Here is a 21,564-nt window from a genome sequence, read left to right as displayed (position 1 = left end):
TCAGACAGTCCAGCATCCCATTGTCTACACTTGTCCAACAGTTTCGTTGGGAATCCATCTTTCGTCTGGAAGTAGGGATGCATGTTGCATTATACCTCCACATCTGGATATGGTAGACCCCAGTACTTCATCATTATACATTACCATAGTTGAGAAGCCATTAAACAAGGTCGACAACTGGTATGAGTTAGAACAACAGCCTCAGCAACAACAATGACAACAACAACAAATTACAGCTCCATTAAAAAAAAAAGCCACTGAGTATCCAACACATGTGTGACAAAAAGGAGATACAAAAAAATCTTGGGAAAAATGATTCTACCATATAATCCATGACCCAGCAATGAATTCGACAAGAGAAAAGAAAGTATTTGGAATAAATAAAACTGAAATAAAAAACATCAAAACACATGAGATGTAGCCAAAACAAAACAAAAACAGTATGGATCAGATTATTGAAGTTACACTTTCCTTGCTGGTTTCCTTATATAAGAGAGAATATATATGCTTATCTTGCTTAGGGTTTTCAGCATGAAGTGGTGTTGTATTTTATCAAATGCCTTCACCCGTTGATGTGTACGAGAGCTGAATGGGATGTGGGACAGACTGGACTAGTCTGCACATACTGGCAAGCATGGGAACCAGGGCAGGGGGCAGGCCTTTTGGGGGTTATTGTGGGTCGCTCCAACTAGGCTGCAGCTCCCACTGGTTTATGTGAGGACTGAGTGTGTACTGGGCAGAATCAGGCTGGACCGCAACACCCATCGTTTCCAGTGGAAGACAGGGTTGGTACCGGAGAACTTGCAAAGAATGCGTGGATTGGCTGAAAATATTTTCAGCAAGCTATTACTCATTCAAACCTGCAGTGACCTGGCTGAAGCCAGGAACTCCATGGTTGGCAGCACATGCAGTTACATAGGGACAAGTGGTTTACTTATATCCAAAATCAATTTTCACGAAACACAAACTAACTAATATTGCTTAAAATATCGAGAGTACAAAGTTAAAAGAAAAGATCATAAATGTAAGGAATTTATGAAAGCATATAACATAGATTCTTTATTAAATCTTATAATCGATCATGCATTAATTACCGCCACCTTCATCTAGTGCTGATTCAATTGTTTTTTGTTCTTTTGTAAAAGGGCAGTGAAAGGGATCAGGGCAACTCAGCCAGTCTACAAACAGAGGGCCTTTACAAGAAACTTACTTTTATCTTTATAAACTGTTTCTTTTCCCTAAATACAAGTGCCAATATGAGGTAGAAATTTTAAGCCATTTGGGGAGGGGTTCACATTTGTCTCGCTTTAGAAGATGCCCCATATACTTTCTGCTTTCCATGGTGAGAAACCAAAATGCGTCAGGACAAAGGTGGGCACATAGCAAGATGTTTGGAGACATTGTGAACTCAGTTGTACTATTGTATGCTTTTAGCTGTGTGTCATTGCCTTATGTCACTAAAGATGTTTTTATCATAACATGATTGATTAGTTTGAGGTGTTGTGCCAGTTGCAGGAATCATTTCACATTTGCAGAAAAACAACAACACCCTCAGAAGAATTCTATGAATTCATAAGGTGGGCCTTAGACCGAATAGTTTTAAGTCCCAGTTCCACTTCCACTTGTGTACCCTAAGAAGCAGCAGTTGATGGCTCAAGCACTTGTGTTTATGCTACCTATTTGGAAGACCCAGATTAAGTGGGTCTTCAGTGGCTCAGTAGGCTAATCCCTACCTGCAAAGCTTTGGCATCCCATATGGGTGTCAGTTTGTGTCCCAGCTGCTCAGCTTGCCATCTAGCTCCCTACGTGCGGCCTGAGAAAGCAGCAGAGAATGGACCAGGTGCATGGGATCCTGACTCCTGGCTTTGAATCAGCTCAACTCCAGCTGTTGGGGCCATTTGGGAAGTGAACCAGCAGATGGAAGGTCTTTCTCTGTCTCTTCTTCACTCTGTAATCTGCTTTTCTGATGGAAATAAATACATCTTTAAAGTTCTCTGTTTCTTGCTTCAGCCTGCCCATTCCTAGCAGTTGGTGGGCATTTGGGAAGTGAGTCAACAGATGGGAGATTTTGTTAAAAATTTTTTTTTAAGTTTCAAAATTTGTATAGAACCATATGTGAATTGCCAATGGTTAAATTTTAGAGAGACAAAAGCATTTTTTATTTGATATTTCACTCGACTATCCAACAGCTTGTTTTGCCTTTTCTTTTACAATTTTTTACTTATTCCCCGAATGTGTTTAATTTTCCCTTCTGTGTTTGTGGCTTGCTCAGGGCCGTTGGGACGTTTGCCCGAGCCCTTGATTGCAGCAGTTCTGTGCGACAGCCCAGTTTACACATGAGTGCCGCCGCAGCTTCACGAGACATCACTTTGGTAAGCTGTCTTCTGATATTTGGGATTTATTTATACTTCTGCTACTACGTTGTAACAGCGATATTGTAGGCTTGAGACTAGTTTTCTGGCTTTTAGCTCTACTAGTTGCTGGTTTGATTTGGCTAACTAGTTGGTCAACTGAGCTCCTTAGTTGCCCTTTCTGCGAGTTGAGATAGGTAAGAATGACTGTTTCTGTTCCATGAAGCATATATGAAATGGCAGAGAACCTGCTGGGGGACATAGGTCACCATTCCAATATCTCTGTTTGCCTTTGTGACCTTTTTGTTTTTAAAACATTTTTTAAAATTTTTAAATTTTATTTTTAGTGTTTTTACATTGTTGAAAAGGATGTATGCCTATGTGGGCATCTGATTAGGGTGGGGAGGGTCAAGATATGGAGCAAGGTGAGTGCTATAAATGTTTACAATTTTTTTCTTTTTCTCCTTAATCCACAGGGCAGGGTGGTGTGGGAAAGGAGGGAATTGTTCCATGCTGCCAGACTACATCAGTATCAAGGAATAGGGGCAATCATCCGATGTTATCCTACAGTCCCTGATGATGGGAAAAAAATGTTCCAAAGATGTTACTTGAGTGGTTTTGATAGTTCTGAGATGTTGTTGGTTTCGTTGCTCTAGGTTTGAGAAAATCCTTTCGAAGTCTTTTAGTTGAAAATCCACCTTAGTGCATCCACACACTTAGACACTTGCTGCAAAGCTTGGCCAGGAGAATTGTCCAACTTGTTCTGCTTCCTATCTTTTGCCAAGGCATTTGACATATTCTGCTGTCTTAGATGAGATGACTATCATATCCCCCATGTGCATTTGGCATACTGTCCACTGAGTAGACATCAGCAACTGAGGAGGCCAGTCATGATACGTGCACTCCAAAGCTGGACCACACATGGCTGGAGTTTGAATTCAACAGAGTAGTTGTGGAGTTCCCCAAGAAACCTCATCTGAGGTGACCTCAGTCTTGACTCTGTGTGCACCAGCCAATGTGGGTCCAGTTCAGTCCATCACTTGCATCTGCCTGTGCTTACAATGATGAATACAATTGTCTGGTCATTTCCACCCTAGCCCCTTCTCCCACAGAAACCAATAGGTGCTGTGACCTAGCCAACTAAGCCAGCCACAGACCTGGTTTTTATGCATAGCAGTGGGAACTACAGTCTAGTTGGGGTAACCTCCAATAATCCCCACCAGTGTTATCCCCAGCCCTGGTTCCTGCATGTGCTGGCATGTACAACAGTCTGGTCTGGCCTGGCCTACATCCCATCCAGTTCATGTGGATCCCATGAGAGGATCTCATGGATTCCATGGGTTCTGTGGCTGAGGCCCAACCCACCCCCAGACCCAGCACACATGTATGCCAACAGGTGCTGTTGCCTTCTCCAGCCTGGCCCACCCCATGAAGTTGCCCTACCAGGCTAGCTGCCAGCTCTGGGTCTTGCACTTGCTGGTAGGTATTGCAGTCCAGCCTAGCATGGCCCATCTCACCTTGGCATTCACCAGCGGGTGCTGCAGCCTGGCTCCCCCTGGCCTGCCCCCAGTCCCATCTCTCACCGATGGGTGTTGTAGCCTAGTCTTGTCTAGCTTGTCCCCATCCTTGCCTCTCATGTGAACTGGCAGGGAAAGTAGCCTAGCCTTGTGCCACCCACACTCTGTCCTGTCCTGACTCCTGCACATGCCAGTGGATGCTAAAGATTGTCCTGGCTTAGACCTGCCTATCACCACCACCCTCTGCCCTCCACCCTCATGTGTCAGCCTACTCATGCTGAGGAGTGTTGCAGCCCTGCCTGGCTTGGCCCATCTCCCCAGCCCTGGCTTTTATGCTCACCAGTGGGAGCAACAGTCCAGTGGAAGAGGTCCCCAAGTTTCCTCACCAGGCCTGCTCCCAGACTCAGCTCTCATGTGTTCCATTGGGTGCTAGGCCTCTGCCTGACATAGTGTCCCACTAGGCCTGATCTTTCCATGTACTGGCAGGTGCTATGTCCAGCCTGCCTCCATACACTATTCTCAGGTGCACCCATAGGTGCTGCAGCCTGGGCCAGTCTGGCCTGCTCCCACCTCCAGTTCCTGTGAGTGTCAGTGAATTCCATGGTCATGCCTATTTCAGCCCATCTCCACCCACAGCTCTTGTGCAAACCAGTTGGTACTGCTGACACATGGATGAGCCCACATATCCCCTATAAAATCTGCCCCAGAACTGGTTCTGTTGCATTGTATGCTGGTTGGTGTCATGGCCTAGTTTTACATGGGCCATCCACTGCTCAGACATTCACTGTGGGTACTGTGGCCCACAGCCATAGTTTTCATGAGTGTGGTAGGCGTTGGGTGATGCCACCTAGCCCCACTCAGGTCTCCCATGGGGAAAGTGCATTGGCTTGATCCGCACATGCCTTCTGGTTTCTCCTCTCTAAACCACTGGATCTCAACTCCCTCGCTTACCTCTCAGTGCAGTGGCACATTCCACAGAAGCTCTCAGAAGTCCCCAGAAGTCATTCCAGGCCTGTAAAATATTTCCTTGGCAGTCCCTACTCCATACATTCCCAAAAGTCCTTCCTCAGGCAATTGACAGCCTCTCTGCTGGTGTAGGCTGCCAGATCATCTTCCAACAGGACCAACTGGCTCCCTCCCACATATTTTAGACCAAAAGAAAAAATAATAATAATAAAAAGAAAAAGAACAGGTAACTCTCTGGCATACTAGGATAGTTAACACAAATTTGGCATTAACCAAGCCCAGAATGTGTATCAGCTATTGGCTGCTTTTCTTCCAGCACTGTAACACTTGCCTAGGTACAAGACAACCTACATAGCTGCCTAAAACAAGGGTGTGCCATTTTTCTGTGTTCTGTTTATCGTACTTACATGCGTGTGCAGCCTGCACAGTGTTTTAGTTTTTTAAAGTGAGAGCCGTCTCATGTCTTGAAATTGTTGAAGTAGGAGTTACTCTGTTGTCATGTTATTATTCAGCATGAATAATGTTTTTGTGTCTACACTAAAAGAGATCCTGCATTTTACTATTTTTTAAATTTCATTACATTGTAGCAGCTGTCTTCTAAATATACATCCTTTTTTCACTTTATGATGAAGTAAAATTTCTTATTTTCAGTTTAATTAAACACTAATACCCTCTGAGTCTGGGCTTTGATCCTAGTGTGTGTTTGTTACCGCTTGCTCGCCCAGCCATGTGTGATAAGCATGGTAGGGATGCGGATTTTACCAATGAGAGAATTGAAGCTTAGTAAGTTTATTTGACCATTGTCTGTTACGTACAATACAAGCTTCAGTTTTGTTTTGTGATGGAATGCAATATGCCTATGATAGGTTATGTTACCTTCTTGTTTAGACCAATTTGAAATGCTTTCCAGGAAATGTTCATTGTGATGTGTAGAAAAACATACTGAAAGGAATTTCAGATTAGTTCCTTATGCTTCCTGTGTATTTTTGTTCAGTTATGAATTGGATAAAACATAAGTGGTCTGCAGCTGTCATGGAGCCCCTGTCTCTATCCTTTCTCAAACACTCAAGTGTTATTTATAGAAGAAAGATTTTTATCTCCATTGGTGAATTCATATTTTATGCAGAAGTTCAGGAGTATTTTTGGTTGTTCAAAAGTTGGAGCGTATTTTACCATAGAAACAAGGGTGCGAGCCACCATTGGTCAGGATTTCCAGAGTCAGATATTTATGTGATTTACAGCGGCATGGACTCTGTTCACCACTTGGATATATATGTTTTCTGTTTGGAAATATTTTTCTCTATTTTAAAATTAATATATACTTATATTATTAAAATGTAGTACAGCAAGTAAAAAAGCATTGTTTTCCTTACCCAAGTAAATTTTTTTATCCTTCATTAGGTTTTCTGTCAGCTTATTTTTATGCAATAGAAACAATAAAATAACAAATAGTGAATGGGAGATCTTCCTCTCTGTCGCTCCTCCTCTCTGTGTATCTGACCTTCCAATAAAAAATAAAATAAATCTTTAAGAAAAAAAAAATCTTATTATATTAGCCTCTTATGTTTCCCTATAGATTCACTCCCCAAGTGACCACAATGACCAAAGCGGCGCTGAGACCAGGAGCAAGGAGCCTCTTCTGGGTCTCCCATGTGGGTGCAGGGTCCCAAGACTTTGGGCCGTCCTTGACTGCTTTCCCAGGCCACAAGCAGGGAGCTGGATGGGAAGTGGGGCTGTCAGGATTAGAACTGATGCCCATATGGGATCCCGATGCGTTCAAAGCAAGGAATTTAGCTGCTAGGCTATTTGCACCAGGCCCTAGTGTAATATGATTCTACATAATCTTACCTCAAATAAATGTTAAAGTTTTCATTTTTTCAGATTAAAAAAATTTTTTAGATTTATTTATTTTTATTGGAAAGTCAGATACACGTAGGAGGAGAGACAGAAAGGAAGATCTTCTGTCCGCTGATTCATTCCCCAAGTGGCTGCAATGGCCAGAGCTGAGCTGATCCGAAGCCAGGAACCAGGAGCTTCTACCGAGTCTCATGTGCGGATACAGGGTCCCAAGGCTTTGTGCCATCCGCTGCTGCTTTCCCAGGTCACAAACAGGGAGATGGAAGGGAAGTGGATTAGCCAGGATACAAACTGGCGCTCATAGAGGATCCTGGCACATGCAAGGCGAGGTCTTTAACTACTAGGCTACCATGCCGGGCCCAGATTTAAAAAAATTTGTGATTATAGTTGATTTTGAAGGCCTTAGTATTTTCTACAAAATCTTACTCTCCTTGTGCCAGCTATGCCTCCCACCCTCTTCACTTCTGTCTGCTGCCCAGCAAGGCCACTGTTGCAAACCTACTGTGAATAGTCTGTAGTTTTACAGTTCTGGGTATTTATATATCCAGACCCAGCACAGTCAGTGTTTTAAATGTATTTAAATTTGCTGTATATTGTTTATCATTGGCCTGTTGAGATCTAGTCATGTTAGTAAACACACCGAGTTTGTCCATTTTAGTACACCCCCTTCCCCGAATGGCACAGTGCCTGGAACTGAGTCGAACCAGAGCCAGGAGTCAAGCTGATCCATAGCCAGGAGCCAGGAGCCAGGAGCCAGGAGCCAGAAGCCAAGAGTTTCTTCCAGATCTCCCACGTGGGTGCAACGTCCCAAGGCTTTGGACTGTCCTCGACTGCTTTCCCAGGCCACAAGTGGGGAGCTGGATGGGAAGTGGAGCAGCCGGGATATGAACTGGTGCCCATATGGGATCCCTATAGTAGAAGAAGGAGGATTAGGCAATCAAACCATTGCGCTGGGCCCATCTTCATGATTAGTAATGACCCTTATAACCATGTTTCAAGGTCCATGATATACTTAGGTATGCTTCTGGACTTTTTATTCTTTTGTGTTCTATTGATTCAGTTATAAATTCCATAATTTAATTGATTTTAAAAACTGATAGGTCATTACTTGTGAACTTTCTTTTTAATACATAGTTTTGTGCTGTAGTCCCCGCTCCCAGTTTTGTGGATGGTATAATGTAAACATTGTCTCCTGTCATCATGAACTTAGAAAGCTTTTTAAATTGAAATATTTATTTATTTTTAAATTTTTATTTGGAAGGTTGAGTTACAGAGACACAGGGAGAGATCTTCCATGTGCTGACTCACTCCTCAAAAGGCCACAGTCACTGGAGCTGAGCTGATCTGGAGTCAGGAGCCAGTTGCTTCTTTCAGGTCTCCCATGTGTTTGCAGGGGCCCAAGGACTTGTTTCAGCCTCTGATCCTTTTCCGGGCCATAAGCAAGGAGCTGGATGGGAAGTGCAAACTAGTGCCCAGATGGGATGCCAGCACCACAGGCTGTTGCTTACCCTATTATGCCACAGTACCAGCCCCAAGTTTTTGTTATTAGTAATTTTTAATGTGTGATCTTGTATTTTATAGATACATCATTGATTACTTGGTTCCCAATATATTGAGATAATGCTTCTCAAATTGTAAGTGGAGATACTGTCTGTGATAATCCAGCAAAATCTCTCCACCTGGTACAAGGAACAAAATGAGAAAAGTCTGTTGCTGGGATAGTGCTGTGTCCTTGTGGTTTAGGGCTGATGTTCCTCCAGGTTGAATAGGGAATGCAGAGCTCAAGCATGGCTGTTGGTGTGCAGCTGTAGCAACTCTCTGCTTCCCACTACTGGGAAATGTGTGGGACTACAAGTGGATTTCTTTATTGAAGAGGATAGCTTGAAATAGTTACTATTTGTTTCTGTCAATCTTATGTATAAAAAACTTTTTTTAAAAAAAGATTTATTTGTTTTTATTGTGAAGTCAGATATATAGAGAGGAGGAGAGACAGGAAGATCTTCCATCTGATAATTCACTTCCCAAGCGACTGCAATGGCCAGAGCTGCCTCCTCCAGGTCTCCCATGCCGGTGCAGGGCCACAAAGTCCTGAGCTGTCCTCAACTGCTTTCTCCAGGCTACAAGCAGAGAGCTGGATGGGAAATGGGGCTGCCGGAATTAAAACTGGCACCCATATGGGATCCCGGCCCATGCAAGGCAAGGACTTCAGCTGCTGAGCTCCTGCGCCGGGCCCTAAAAAAACTTTTAATGAGCATACTACCTATATGTCTTAACTAGTTTAAATGCAATATTGTATATTCTTTCTGTAATGCTTGCCCATTTCTTTGCTTCTTAAATTATTTAGTACTGTGGTAAATTGTTAAAGCAGAGGTAGACCGAAGCTCAGGAAATGGTGTTTTGCCACATTTGTTGAGCTGGCATTGGGATAGAATTTAGGTCTGTTCTTGACTCTACCCCATCAAATTATCTCTTATATATTACCTATTCTTCTGCTTCATTCTCATTAAAATGACAAATTTGCTTCTTGCTAATTGGCACCTCTCGAGTTACCTGGCAAAAGCTCAAGTTCTTGGGTCCCCTGCCACCCATCTGGAAGACCTGATTTGAAATCTGGGCTCCTAGCTTCAGCTTGGCCCAGCTCTGCCCTAGCTGATGTGGTTGTTTGTGGAAATGAACCAACTAAGATAAAAGATCTCTCCCTTTCTCTCACTGTCTGTTCTTTGAGATAAAATGAAAATAAATTAATGAAAATTTAAAATGGTTTGGATTTTGATGCCAGAAGTATTTTGGCTTTTAAAATATTTATGTATTCATAATGAGATATTTTGTGAATAGGACCCAAATCTAAACATGAAATGGACGAATACCTTATACATATAGCCTACAAGTAGTTTTATGCAGTGTTTTAACATGCCTATGTTTTGGTTATTACCCCATTATATGATGTTGGGTGTGGAGTTTCTACATGTGCTATCATGTTAATGCCTCAGATTTAAGGAAAAGCTTTTTTAAAGATTCATATATTTATTTGAAAGGCGGAATGACTAAGAAAGAGAAACAGAGAAAAGAGAGCTATTTCATCTGCTGGTCCATTGCCCACAAAGGTGGCAAGAATATACACACTTGATCCATCATTTGTTGTTTCCCAAGCACATTAATAGGAAACAGAAAACCTGGGGCTGTAACCAGTAACACCAGTATGGGATGCAGGCATCCCGAAAAGTGGCTTAGTCTACTGTTCCACCCTGTTGTTGTTGTCTGTCTTTGATGAAGTAGCACTAAATAATATGATTCTATTAGTGTGGGGGTTGTTGCTTTGATTACTCAAACTTCATCCAGCTGTAGGTAGACCCTCTTTGGATTCTGAGACATTAATATGTCCACAATGAGTCAACTGTGAATTACAACTGCTATTAATCTAACGTATGTAAGATTTACAATTGTTAAAAACATTGAGCACATGGGACCTCATAAATTCCACCTTTGTTTCATAAAATGTAAAATACATCTACAATATGGGGGGGAAATATTTACAAAGCTAACATAACACCCTTGCATACACATAAAGAACGGAATTCTTTAGCTAGGGGAAGTACTAGCCTGATTCTGCCTGATCAAGGATGTGCCCTGTGGCTTGAGCTCACTGATTTGGGCATTCTAGGGAAGGAATGATGGCTGGAGCAGAGCTTCACACTGGAGAGCTCTGGCTTTTTGCTTTTGCCTGGATCTGAGGACTAAATCATTTTAGAAGCAATAATAAAAAAATGGCTTTTGAGTTGTTTGTTACCTTAGACATCTTCTTGGGTAAATTATTTTACAGATGGTGAAAACAATGAAGGAAATCACATAAGGACTTGGGCGTAATTAATGGCAGGGTCAGAACCAGGAGCCTAGAGTCTCTGGACTCTGTTTCCAGCCACCACAGAAGTTGGTCTGAGGCCCCATGTGGCATCACCTTGAGGATGAGATGTGATGATCAGGCAACACTGAGAATGATATCTGGCTCAGTGTCCAAGTCTACAAATGTTCTAATTGTTGAGAAGATGAAGGTGGCTGTGATGTATTTGTGGTTTTTTTCCCCTTCCCAATCTTTGTTGAGACTCACTTCTGATTTTATAGCATTTTTGATCGTCTGAAAGAAATTTTATCATACTATTTAATTGTCATTATAGTAGATAATCAGTTTAAAAATGGTGATTAGGCTATGGTTAGCCATGCCTTTCAGTATATTACATGGAAGTCATGGCAAGATTTAAAATGGTTGAACAAAGAAGTGTTTCCTTTAAGATGATTAATTTACCCTTAAACATGTTGTAATTTTACGAAGAAGTTTTTTATTGGAAGTAACTTAGGAAGAAAACTGTATCAATAACAAAATTTTATGTTTTAGATATTAATTCTGTGGGAGTGCTATCCAGTAGTAAGGTGTTTTCCTCCTTCATATGTGAATACTGTTCAGATCACATGTTTCTTTTAGGGCCTGGAGAGTACTGAAACTTTGAAGGTCATTTTGACACAACAGCAGATTATAAAAATCTTGTGACTAACATATTGTGTATCAACTATCATTAGAAATCTAGCGTTCAAAATGATAAAATGTATCATAAAATTGATAAACTGACAATTTCATATAACTTTAACAAAATTCAGTCTCCTAAGATATAAAACCAGAATTGTTACTAATGAACCAGAGGAATGATGAAAAACAAGAAACATGCCATTTCCCTTCCTGCTAACTGTATCATTAAAGCAATAATATTCTACATAAGGCATGCTTTGGGGGAAAAAAACAAAACAAAACAAAAAAAACCTTGTTTGAAAGGCATAATAGAGTGTGAGACACCTCCCTCTGGTGGTTCTCTCCTTAACTGCTCACCAAACCAAAGCCAGGATCACGGATCTCAGTCTTCAGGATTTGTGGAGGCAGAAACAAAGTTATCCAGGTCCTTTATACTGCCCCTGGGGTCTGTCAGACCCAGGTACTTGGCTAACAGATGTGGACATCCTAACCAGCATCTTGACATCTTTGCTGATAGGCAATGGGTCTGCCCCTAACCCAGTGTGCTTGTTTTTTTGTTTGTTTGTTTTGTGAGGGCTGGGGATTGGGAGAGAGGTAAATACTACCTTTTAGTTTACTTTTTCCCACGTGAATGCAAAATTGATTCAGGAAATCTCAGGAAATCACTGTAGATCTGATGCTGGGGCAAATACAGTATTAACTGAACAGCTTTGTTTAGGATTATTAATAAAGAGATTTGGATTTATAAATACAACTTAATGAAGGCTTGTGATTTTTAATTAAGATTTATTTGTTTGAGGGGCTAGCATGATACATTTGAGCTTATTTAAACATAATAAACATAATAAAAAATAAAAACGTAAAAATAAACATTATAAAAAATTAAAATTTATTAGGAGCTTGGTGCAATGGCTTACTGGCTAAATCCTTACCTTGCAAGTGCTGGAATCCCATATGGGCACCAGTTGAGTCCTGGCTTCTCCACTTCCCACCCAGCTCCTTGCTTGTGGCCTGAAAAAGCAGTAGAGGATGGCCCAAAGCATATATATGTGTGTGTGTGTGTGTATAAATATACACATTTATGTATATATATGCATACATATGTGTATATATATATATATATATATATATATATATGCCCAAAGCATAAAGATATAGAAGCATAAAGATAGACCTATCTTCTATCCCCTAGTTCACTCCCCAAATGGCATCAGTGGCAGGAACTGGGCTAAGCCGAAGTCAAGCCAGAAACTCCATCCCAGTGTTCCACATGGATGGCAGGGATTCAGGCACTTGGGCTCCTTCCTTTGCTTTTTAGCAAGCAGTTGGGTTGAAAGTAAAGCAACTGGGATACAGACATGCTCACAAGGGATGCTGATGTTGCAGGTGACAGCTTAGCATATTTTACCCCATACCAGTTCCTACAGTTTCTTAAAACTTACCAACTTTGTATTTTGGGATAATGCAGAATAGTGTAAGAACTTCCTGTGGTCCATTCAACCAGATTCCCCAATTGGTGCCATTTTAATCTCATTTTGTCTTCATATTTATCTCATTTGCTTTATCATTCTTTTTTTCTTTGTTAAAATACAGAACAGACAAAATGTAAACATTTAGTTTAGAGGTCTTATTGGCTTTTATGTGCAGTTCTGTGATCAGGTAACACCTCATACAATAAAATATAAATTATTCGGATGAGCTCAGCAGAGAAGTGATGAAGACTTTCTAGTCAGTACCAAAATGGGGGGCAAGAAGCAGATTAGTTTCATCAAAGATGCTTTGCTTACAGGTTAGAAGAGAGGGAACATCATCTCAGACTTGCTCAGGTAAACCACCTTGTCTGGTTGATTGCTATGAGCTTCTTGAGAGGTTTGATTACAAGGCATTTAGCAGAAGCAAATCCATTCTTGTAGTCATATGGGGTCTACTGTGGAAGCTCAGTCTGCAATAATGACCCCCGTCTAAAATGGTTATCATCAGGAGTCACTGGACTATGGGAATACAGCTTGAAAATGTGTCAGTGAGTGATTCATCATTGTGAATGCATCATGGAATGTGCTAGCATCAGCCTGGATGGTTGTGCCTAGTGCACATCCAGGCTGTGCGGGGCCACTGTCACAAGTGCAGTTGGCTGTAACACCTTGCATAAACTGTAATGCTGTAGATGTGTTATTGTTTCTGGACAGTTTAAGAGTAAGTTTTGGAATGTATGTTCTTTTACTACTGCATATTTGAGAGGATATTTTCTAAGAAGCTGATTATTTAAAAAACCATCAGATATATTTGTCATAATATTATTACTCAATCTAGAAGCTTTATTCAGATGCTGTTTGTCCCAGTATTATCCTTTATAGTAAAAGATTTTTAAAAATTATGGCCCAAGATCACCTGGAGACTCACTGTATGTAGTTGTCATTATCTCTTTTGTCTTCTTTAGTCCTCTGTGTTTCATGACCATGACATTTTGGAGAATACTGTTCGGTTATTTTGTAGAATGTCTCTCAATTTAGGTTGTGGCTGTAAGCTGACATGTAATTAAAATAGGTTTTTATTCTATGTAAGTCTAATTTGGTTAGTTTTTTTCAGTCTAGGTTGTATTCCTCTAAGTTTTCAAACTTATTACCCTTTTTTTTATATAATAAGTTTAAGCTTAAAAATTGCTGTAAGGGTCCGACACAATGGCTTAGTGGCTAAAATCTTTGCTTTGTACATGCCGGGATCCCATAATGTCGCCGATTTGTGTCCCAACTGCTCCACTTCCCATCAAGCTCCCTGCCTGTGGCTTGGGAAAGCAGTAGAAGATGTCCCAAAGATTTGGGAACCTGCACCTGCACTAGAGTCCTAGAAGTTCCTGATTCCTGGTTTCAGATCAGCTCAGCTCCAGCAGTTGCAGCCATTTGGGGAGAGAACCAGTGGACGGAAAATCTTTTTCTCAGTCTCTCCTCTGTAAATCTGCCTTTCCAATAAAGATAAATAAATCTCTAAAAAATTGCTGTGTCATTAGTTAAAATAGCTTTTCATTCAGCTGATGGTATTCTTTATATGTATAATTTCCAGTTTGTCCTTTTTATTTTCTTATAGCTGGGGGAATGTCATTAATTATTGAGAAGAAGGAAATTTGGATTTTGTTTGATTTTCTTTATTGTACATTTTCTGTTTATTTTTGTTCTTTGTTTTCTTCCATCTACTTTGCATTTATTCTGATAACTCTTTGCAGCTTATTAAACCATTTTTAGCTCATTAATCTTTATTTTTCACCTTTTTCATTATAACATTGAAGACACAGATTTCTAATTTGCAGCTAGACCATAATTTATGTATTTTGTTCAAAACATGGTACCATTATTATTTCCTAACATAAATAATTATGTAGTTAACATAGCAGTATTTTTCTTATGTGTGTGTCAATTGGATATTATGTTCAGCGAATATGTATGCTATGAGTCCTGGTACTGCATTATAATTTCCTTTAAGGCCTGGAATGTGATCTCCTGCAGTGTTTTGCTGCCTGCGTCTTTCCCACTGTGGCAGCTTCAAGGTCTGAGTTTTAACATTTCCATGGTCCATTCCTGCCTGTAGCAGTCTAGAAATGCCCCTAAGGTACTAAATCTCCTGCCTCATTCTCTTTCCAGAAGAATCCTAATCTCTCCTTGCCTGAAGCGTCTAGTTTTGCGTGGAATATAGATTCACGGCCAGGGCGAGAGAGTATGTGTTGTTTATGGCTATACCATGGCTGGTTGTCTTCTGTGGCTTTCTTGTAATAATAATCAAAAGGTTTGAGTAATACAAAAGAACATTTGTTATGCTGTCTTGAAGATTGATTAGAGTGAATGTCAACAAAGTCTTAATAGATTTGTAATTGATACAATTTTGCTTTTTATTTTTTATTATGTATTAAGAAAAGCTGAACATGAATGGCACACTTCTGTTTTATATAGAAGAGATTATGCCTTGGTCACAGTTTGAAATTGACTTGTATGGGTTTATATCCACCTTCTGCTTGGAAAAAAAGCATATGCTCATTAAGTTTTAAACAGATTGTGTGTTTTGAATGCTGTAATTTGTGCTGTATGTGTGTAATAGTCTTGTAGACTTGTAACTGGGCCTGTCAGTTGCTTGTATTAATATATGTGTGTATCAGTTATCTGTTGTCATGGTAATGCCACATACTAGAACCTGAATTCCCTGGACAGCAGCATACGTTGGCCACTGTCAATCAGCAGAGTTATTGGGGAAAACCTCTGTATGACCAACTCTTATGGAAAAGAAAGGGTCGAGGTGGGATGAGGTTTCAGAAGAAGGTGGAATATGATGTCTCTGCCAACTTCTTGGCTCTGTGCTGATCTGTGTTAGATCAGAGTGAAAGGCCAGGCTTTGACACCTCTGTATTATTTACTACAAACTGCCCCACAAATAGGGAATGACTTTGGGCAATGAATCTTTCTTAGATTGAGTTTATTGCAAAGAAAACCAATGACTGAGGGTTTTCTGCTCACAGCATTTCTAGTGACTGAAACAAACATTACAGTGTCTCAAATTTCAGTGGCTTATAGCAAGGAGTGATGATGTCTCATGTGCTCACCTGCAGCTTGTCTTGGATCTGTATGGTGCTAATCCAGGTACGCCTCTGCAGGTTGCACTTAGATTGGCTTTCTGCCTCTCTCCTCCTATGTGGACAAAAGTCAGTGACATGAAAGAGCTAACAAAAACAGAAAGCGCAAATGCATTTTCACTCTGCTGGGTCACAAGTCTTAATGTGCTACTGTCTAAGCCCAGTGTCACAGGGTAGAGAGTACTCACTCTCTTTCTTGTGTGTGTCCAGGGGAGGGAGTGAATGTTTGCTGAACAGTCCAGTCTATCATAGTGTGACACTGCTTAATGAACAAAAGATAATCTCATAGCCAAGATTTTCGTGTCAGTCTTTCTCCTAAAATACTTCTGTTTGTCATCCCCATCTGTTATGAATGAGATGAAATATGACAACACCTTCCCTGCTTTTTGGCAAAGAGAACAGCTTGTGCTGGGTTCTTAGGATTTTTAAAATTTAGACTTGAATAGATCTTGCAATGTGTATCTGTATCTCTTAATTGAAAAGTATCTGGAGGGATAGTTCAATGTTTTTGGTCTTCATTTTAAATCCTTTTCATTTTTAAAATATTTATTTAGGTATAACTTATTTATTTAATTTAAAAAGCAGAATGTTAAGGATGAGGGCAGAGAGAGAGATTGAGGAGAGATCTTCCATCGGCTAGTTCACTTCCCAAATGGCCAGAAGAGCTGGGGCCAGGCCAGGCCAGAGCTGGGAAATTCCGTATGGGTCTGTCAGATGAGCAATAGGACTCCCAAACACTTAGGTTGTCTTCTGCTGCCTTCCCAGGCACCTTAGTGAAAACTTCATTGAAAACAAAACAGCTGGGACTCACTTGAGTATGGATTGCTGACGTCAAAAGCAGTGGCTTGACCTCCGTTTTACCTAGACATTTTCTCCTGTTTTAGATTTTTTAAAGTATTTATTTATTGTTATTTGAAAGACAGGTTAAATAGGGAAGGAGAGACAAACATCTTGCATCCACTGGTTCACTCCCTAAATGGCTGGAGCTGAGCCTATCTGAAGCCAGGAGCCAGGGGTACAGGGATCCAAGGACTTGGACCATCCTCCAGTGCTTTCACCAAGGCCGTAAGCAGGAAGCTGGATTGGAAGTAGAGCAGCTAGGACTAGAATTGCTTCAGTGTCTTGATCCCACTAAAATTTCCATTGAAAGTTCTGTTTTTGTCCACATCTAATCTGGTGCAAGTTTAGGTGCCTGTTCATTTTAAAGTTTTCAGTGAAAGCTGTGTAGGCTGAATTGATTGAGATATTTACATTTATAAGTATTTATTTGAAAAGCAGAGTCACACAGAGAGAGAGAGAGAGACAAAGAGAAAGATCTTCAAGTCGCTGATTCAGGAGCCAGGAGCCAGGAGCCAGGAGCTAGAAACTTCATTCAGCAGCTCTTCCACCTGGGTGGCAGGACTCAAGTCCCCTGAGCCGTCACCTGCTGCTTCCCAGGCACATTGGTGGGGACCTGCATCAGAAGTGAAGTAGCTAGGGCTTAAACAGGAACTTGGATATGGGGTGCAGATGTCCCAGTCAGTGGCTTAACCTATGAACCACGATGATAGAATCTGTAATCCTAGGATATGATCTATCGCATCTGCTGTTAATTGTCAGTCCTCTTTAATCAGGCACAGTTTTTTCCTTCACCAGTTGATGTGTATGCTCTGTTGCTGCAGCCTTCATGTTCGACATCGTCTTGTTCTTTCTTAATATGAGTTCTTTTAAAAGTGATCGTTTCGGGCCCGGCAGCGTGGCCTAGCGGCTAAAGTCCTCGCCTTGAACGCTCCAGGATCCCATATGGGCGCCGGTTCTAATCCCGGCAGCTCCACTTCCCATCCAGCTCCCTGCTTGTGGCCTGGGAAAGCAGTTGAGGATGGCCCAATGCATTGGGACACTGCACCTGCGTGGGAGACCTGGAAGAGGTTCCAGGTTCCCAGCTTTGGATCGGCGCGCATCGGCCCGTTGCGGCTCACTTGGGGAGTAAATCATCGGAGGGAAGATCTTTCTCTCTGTCTCTCCTCCTCTTTGTATATCTGGCTGTAATAAAATGAATAAATCTTTTTTTAAAAAAAGTGATTGTTTCTTTGAGACATTGTCTTCATAAACGTTTTATAAAACTTTAGTTTTACTTCCCATTCTTCCTCCCAACTTCAATTAGCTTGATGTTTGATCTTGATTTTAAAGAATTTATGTTGCTTTGTTAGGGGGCTCATTCCATACGTCATAGCCTTCCTAACGCATCCAACTAGATGTTGTTTGGATATGTATAACAGTTTAGTGAGATTCGTGATAGACATTTCCTGTGAACATTTTTGTTTATAATCCTGTTATAAAGAGGTCTCTAAATAATATTGTTCTTTTCATTTTCATAGATCAATTACTCAGAAACAGTAATTTAATTTCAGAGACGATGTAAGAATATATGAAAGTAAACGCTAAACTGCAAAGTGTGTTTAGTGAGGTTAGCTAATGAGACAGTACTTAATTGATTTTTAAAAATTATAGCATAAAGAATAAAGTCAGTTCTAACATTTCTGCAATCCCTGCTACAGAAGGGTGAAAGGAAATTCAATCGGAAGTTATTGCTCTATAGTTGTAACAAAGATAGCAAAAGATAACACATAGCCCGTGGTCTTAGATGTGATTATAATTAGAAAATTGATAACAAAATCACTATAGCTTTCATTTTGTGAGCTGCAACGATTTAAGTGAGATATTAACCCTTGTTGAAATAGTTATTGTATCCCAACATGTTGACCTGTTCCAAATAATACTGCCTTTAGTCTGTCAACACATTGATATTCTACGCCTTTATTCAGTGTCTTAGCTAATGTATCAGTGTAAATAATGTGTAGTGTAAAAAAAATTAAGCTTTGATGTCTTAGAACCTAGTTCATTCAGTTTTATGCTTCATGGAAAATACTTTTGAAATAATTTATACCTAAGGTGTTTTTGCAAAAAGCTAATTATTTGTCCCAATCTAGCTTTCTTCCTTTCAGTTTAGCTTGTAAGTTGCTCTCTCCTGAAATACATAGGAAATTGACATCATCCTAGCTATTCCATTCAAGCCTGGTCATCTGTTCCTCCTCTTTCAGAACCTTAGTCAGATTACCTGTTTAATGTAGATAGGAAATTTTGTTTGGTCTGTTCAATATGAATGTAAAATTTTGTCTTAACTCTCGTGCTCTGTTCCATTATTGTCTTTAGTTTTAACACTTTGTCTTAATCCAACCAGAGAATGTTTTTTCTAGCTGTGAAATACAAGAAAAGATATGGTCAAGAAAAGATATGCCAGCCTTGAACAACAACTGAAGTAACACTGGCATGAAAAAAATTTTTTGCCTTGAATTTACTTATTTGAGAGAGACAGTACTCCCATCTGCCTATTTCCTCCCAAACAGCCAGGACCAACTGGGCCAATATGGGGAGTCAGGAATGCAATCTCGATGCCATATAGGTAGCAGGAAACCAATTTGACTTGAGGCCTGCTAGGGTCTGCACTAGCAGAGAGCTGGGGTGTGGGACCGTTAACAGGTATCAAACCCAGGCACTATGTTATAGGCCATGGTTTTCTAATCCTTTGTTCCTGTGTTGGAGAACATGGGATTGAGTCCTGATGCTCTCAATCCCAGCTTCAAGCTGATGATCCAGGTAGGTAGCACTGGTGGCCCAAATAAGTGGGTCTGACACCCATATGGGTTCTGACTTTAGCCTGGTCCGGCTTTAGCCATTTTGAGGCATGTAGAAATTGTACGAACCTGTTTCTTTCTGTCTCACTTTATCTCACTCTTACTCCCAATGATTGCCTGTGTCTCTCACTTAAATAAGAAAAACAGTAAAATAATAACAGTAAGTTAGTATTGCCCAAGAATGCATCATACTCTTTAATATTTGTGTTCTTACCCATTCTGCAGTCCAGTTGATGTTTTCTCTGCTTTCTCTTCTGCAGTTTCATGCTATGGATACGTTGTATAGACACAGCTATGATTTAAGCAGCGCCATAAGTGTCTTAGTACCACTTGGTGGACCTGTTTTATGCAGAGATGAAATGGAGGAGTGGTCGGCCTCTGAAGCTAGCTTATTTGAAGAAGCACTGGAAAAATACGGGAAAGACTTCAATGACATACGTCAAGACTTTGTAAGTAAAATAAAGTGGGGTTGGGAATGTTTTACTTTGGAAATAACGTCAACTTTCTAGTATTCATTTAGAAGGCATTTGACAGCAGTTCTTTGTGCTCAGGATAGAATGAAGGCTTGTTTTTTCTACATTTTTAAAAAATTTTTTGAAAAGATTAATTTTCATGATACAGATCTGTAGGCTCAGTGATTTGCCCTGCTTGCCTTGCCATTTACCCTGCCCCCTACTGTTTTCCCCTAGAAGGCTGGTTTTATAGTAGGAAAAACTGGTATTTGTTCTTGGGATTAGTCGTAAGAACTAGTGTCAGCAGCCCTGAGATCTTAGGGTCAACTTTGGCAGTGTGACTTCACAGTCTCTGTGAACTCTAAGTTACATGGGCAGCATCTTCTAATCATGTTCTTTACACTTCTCTGATCTGAGACCTTATTTATGTATTCTGGTTGTCTCACTAATTGTTGAGTCTGAATTTGAGGCAGACTTCTAGAATGGAAGTAAAATAACTTTTGTGAAACAACTTGTGAAGCAGAGCAGTATTGACTTAATGGGATTTTTTTATCTTGATTATTCTTAATCACACATAATTTACTTGCATCTGTAAATTAACTTAATTATACTTTGTTGAAGTATAATTGACAAACAAACATATATATATTTGGGATCTATAATGTGATCACTTAATAACTCAGATTGCAAAATGGTCACCACAGGTAAATCAATACTTCCACCTTCACACTTCGTTACTAGTTGTATGTGTTTTTTTGATCCTTGACTCCTGTATTGGAGGACATGGGATTGAGTTCTGCTTTGCTCCTGATCCCAGCTTCATGCTAATGAGCCTGGTAGGTGGTGATGGTGGCCCAAGTAACTGGGTCTGATATCAGGTCACACATGTGGCAGTGACACTGAAGATCTACTTTTTGCTTCAGCGTTTGAATTCTAGTTAATTGTATTTCCTTTTCTCTTTATAGGCCTTCTGTTTTTAGTTAAGCTTACGATCTCTTTGAAATCAGAAAATGTTTTTCAGAAGTTCATAAATAGCTCTCTGTAGAATTTATATTTTACTTTAACTTATGAAAGTAGCACCTTTATTGAGTATCATATATATATTTAATAAGAACCAGATATGCTGCCCTTTTATCTTATGTATTTTCTGAATTTTTATGAGGTAAAGTTATTAGTTATCATTGTGTTTGCTACACTGAGCCTCAAATACAGTAATTAAAGCTGTTAGAGCCACTCAAAGCTAACTATATTCTTCTGACAAAACTTTATTTTATTCCTAAATTGTCACAAGCTATGATTAAAATTTGTAGGCTGTGCAGCTGATAAGTTAGCTTCACATGATCAGAACAACACAGTACTTCAGTGTTACTGAAAGCAGTTACATCACAACATAGAAAATGGCTGGAATAGGGGCTGTCATTGTAACATAGTGGATTAAGCTGCCACCTCTGACATTGGCATCCCATATGGATGTAGGTGAGAGTCCTGGCTGCTCCTCTTTGGGTCCAGTTCCCTGCTAATGCACCTGGGAAAGCAGCAAAATGCTTGGGTCCCTGTCCATCCATGTGGGAGACCCAGATGAAGTTCAAGGTTCCTGGCTTCAGATTGACCTTGTA

The 21,564-nt window shown here is 40.4% G+C and overlaps 1 protein-coding gene across 7 annotated transcripts in view; it reads left to right on the top strand.

Moving 5' to 3' along the window:
• Positions 1-21,564, top strand: part of MTA3 (metastasis associated 1 family member 3) — a 153,846-nt gene that overhangs the window by 84,315 nt on the left and 47,967 nt on the right. For all 7 annotated transcript variants that reach the window (XM_058668016.1, XM_058668017.1, XM_058668018.1 and 4 more), the window contains exons 8-9: positions 2,273-2,372; positions 19,757-19,945. In XM_058668016.1, coding sequence (XP_058523999.1) covers positions 2,273-2,372; positions 19,757-19,945 — 289 coding nt within the window. The remainder of the gene's footprint in view (positions 1-2,272; positions 2,373-19,756; positions 19,946-21,564) is intronic.

Source organism: Ochotona princeps, chromosome 8 (assembly GCF_030435755.1).
Source record: "Ochotona princeps isolate mOchPri1 chromosome 8, mOchPri1.hap1, whole genome shotgun sequence".
NCBI lineage: Eukaryota > Metazoa > Chordata > Mammalia > Lagomorpha > Ochotonidae > Ochotona > Ochotona princeps.
Note: the sequence above shows the minus strand (reverse complement) of the source record. Positions and strands in the feature narration are given on the sequence as shown.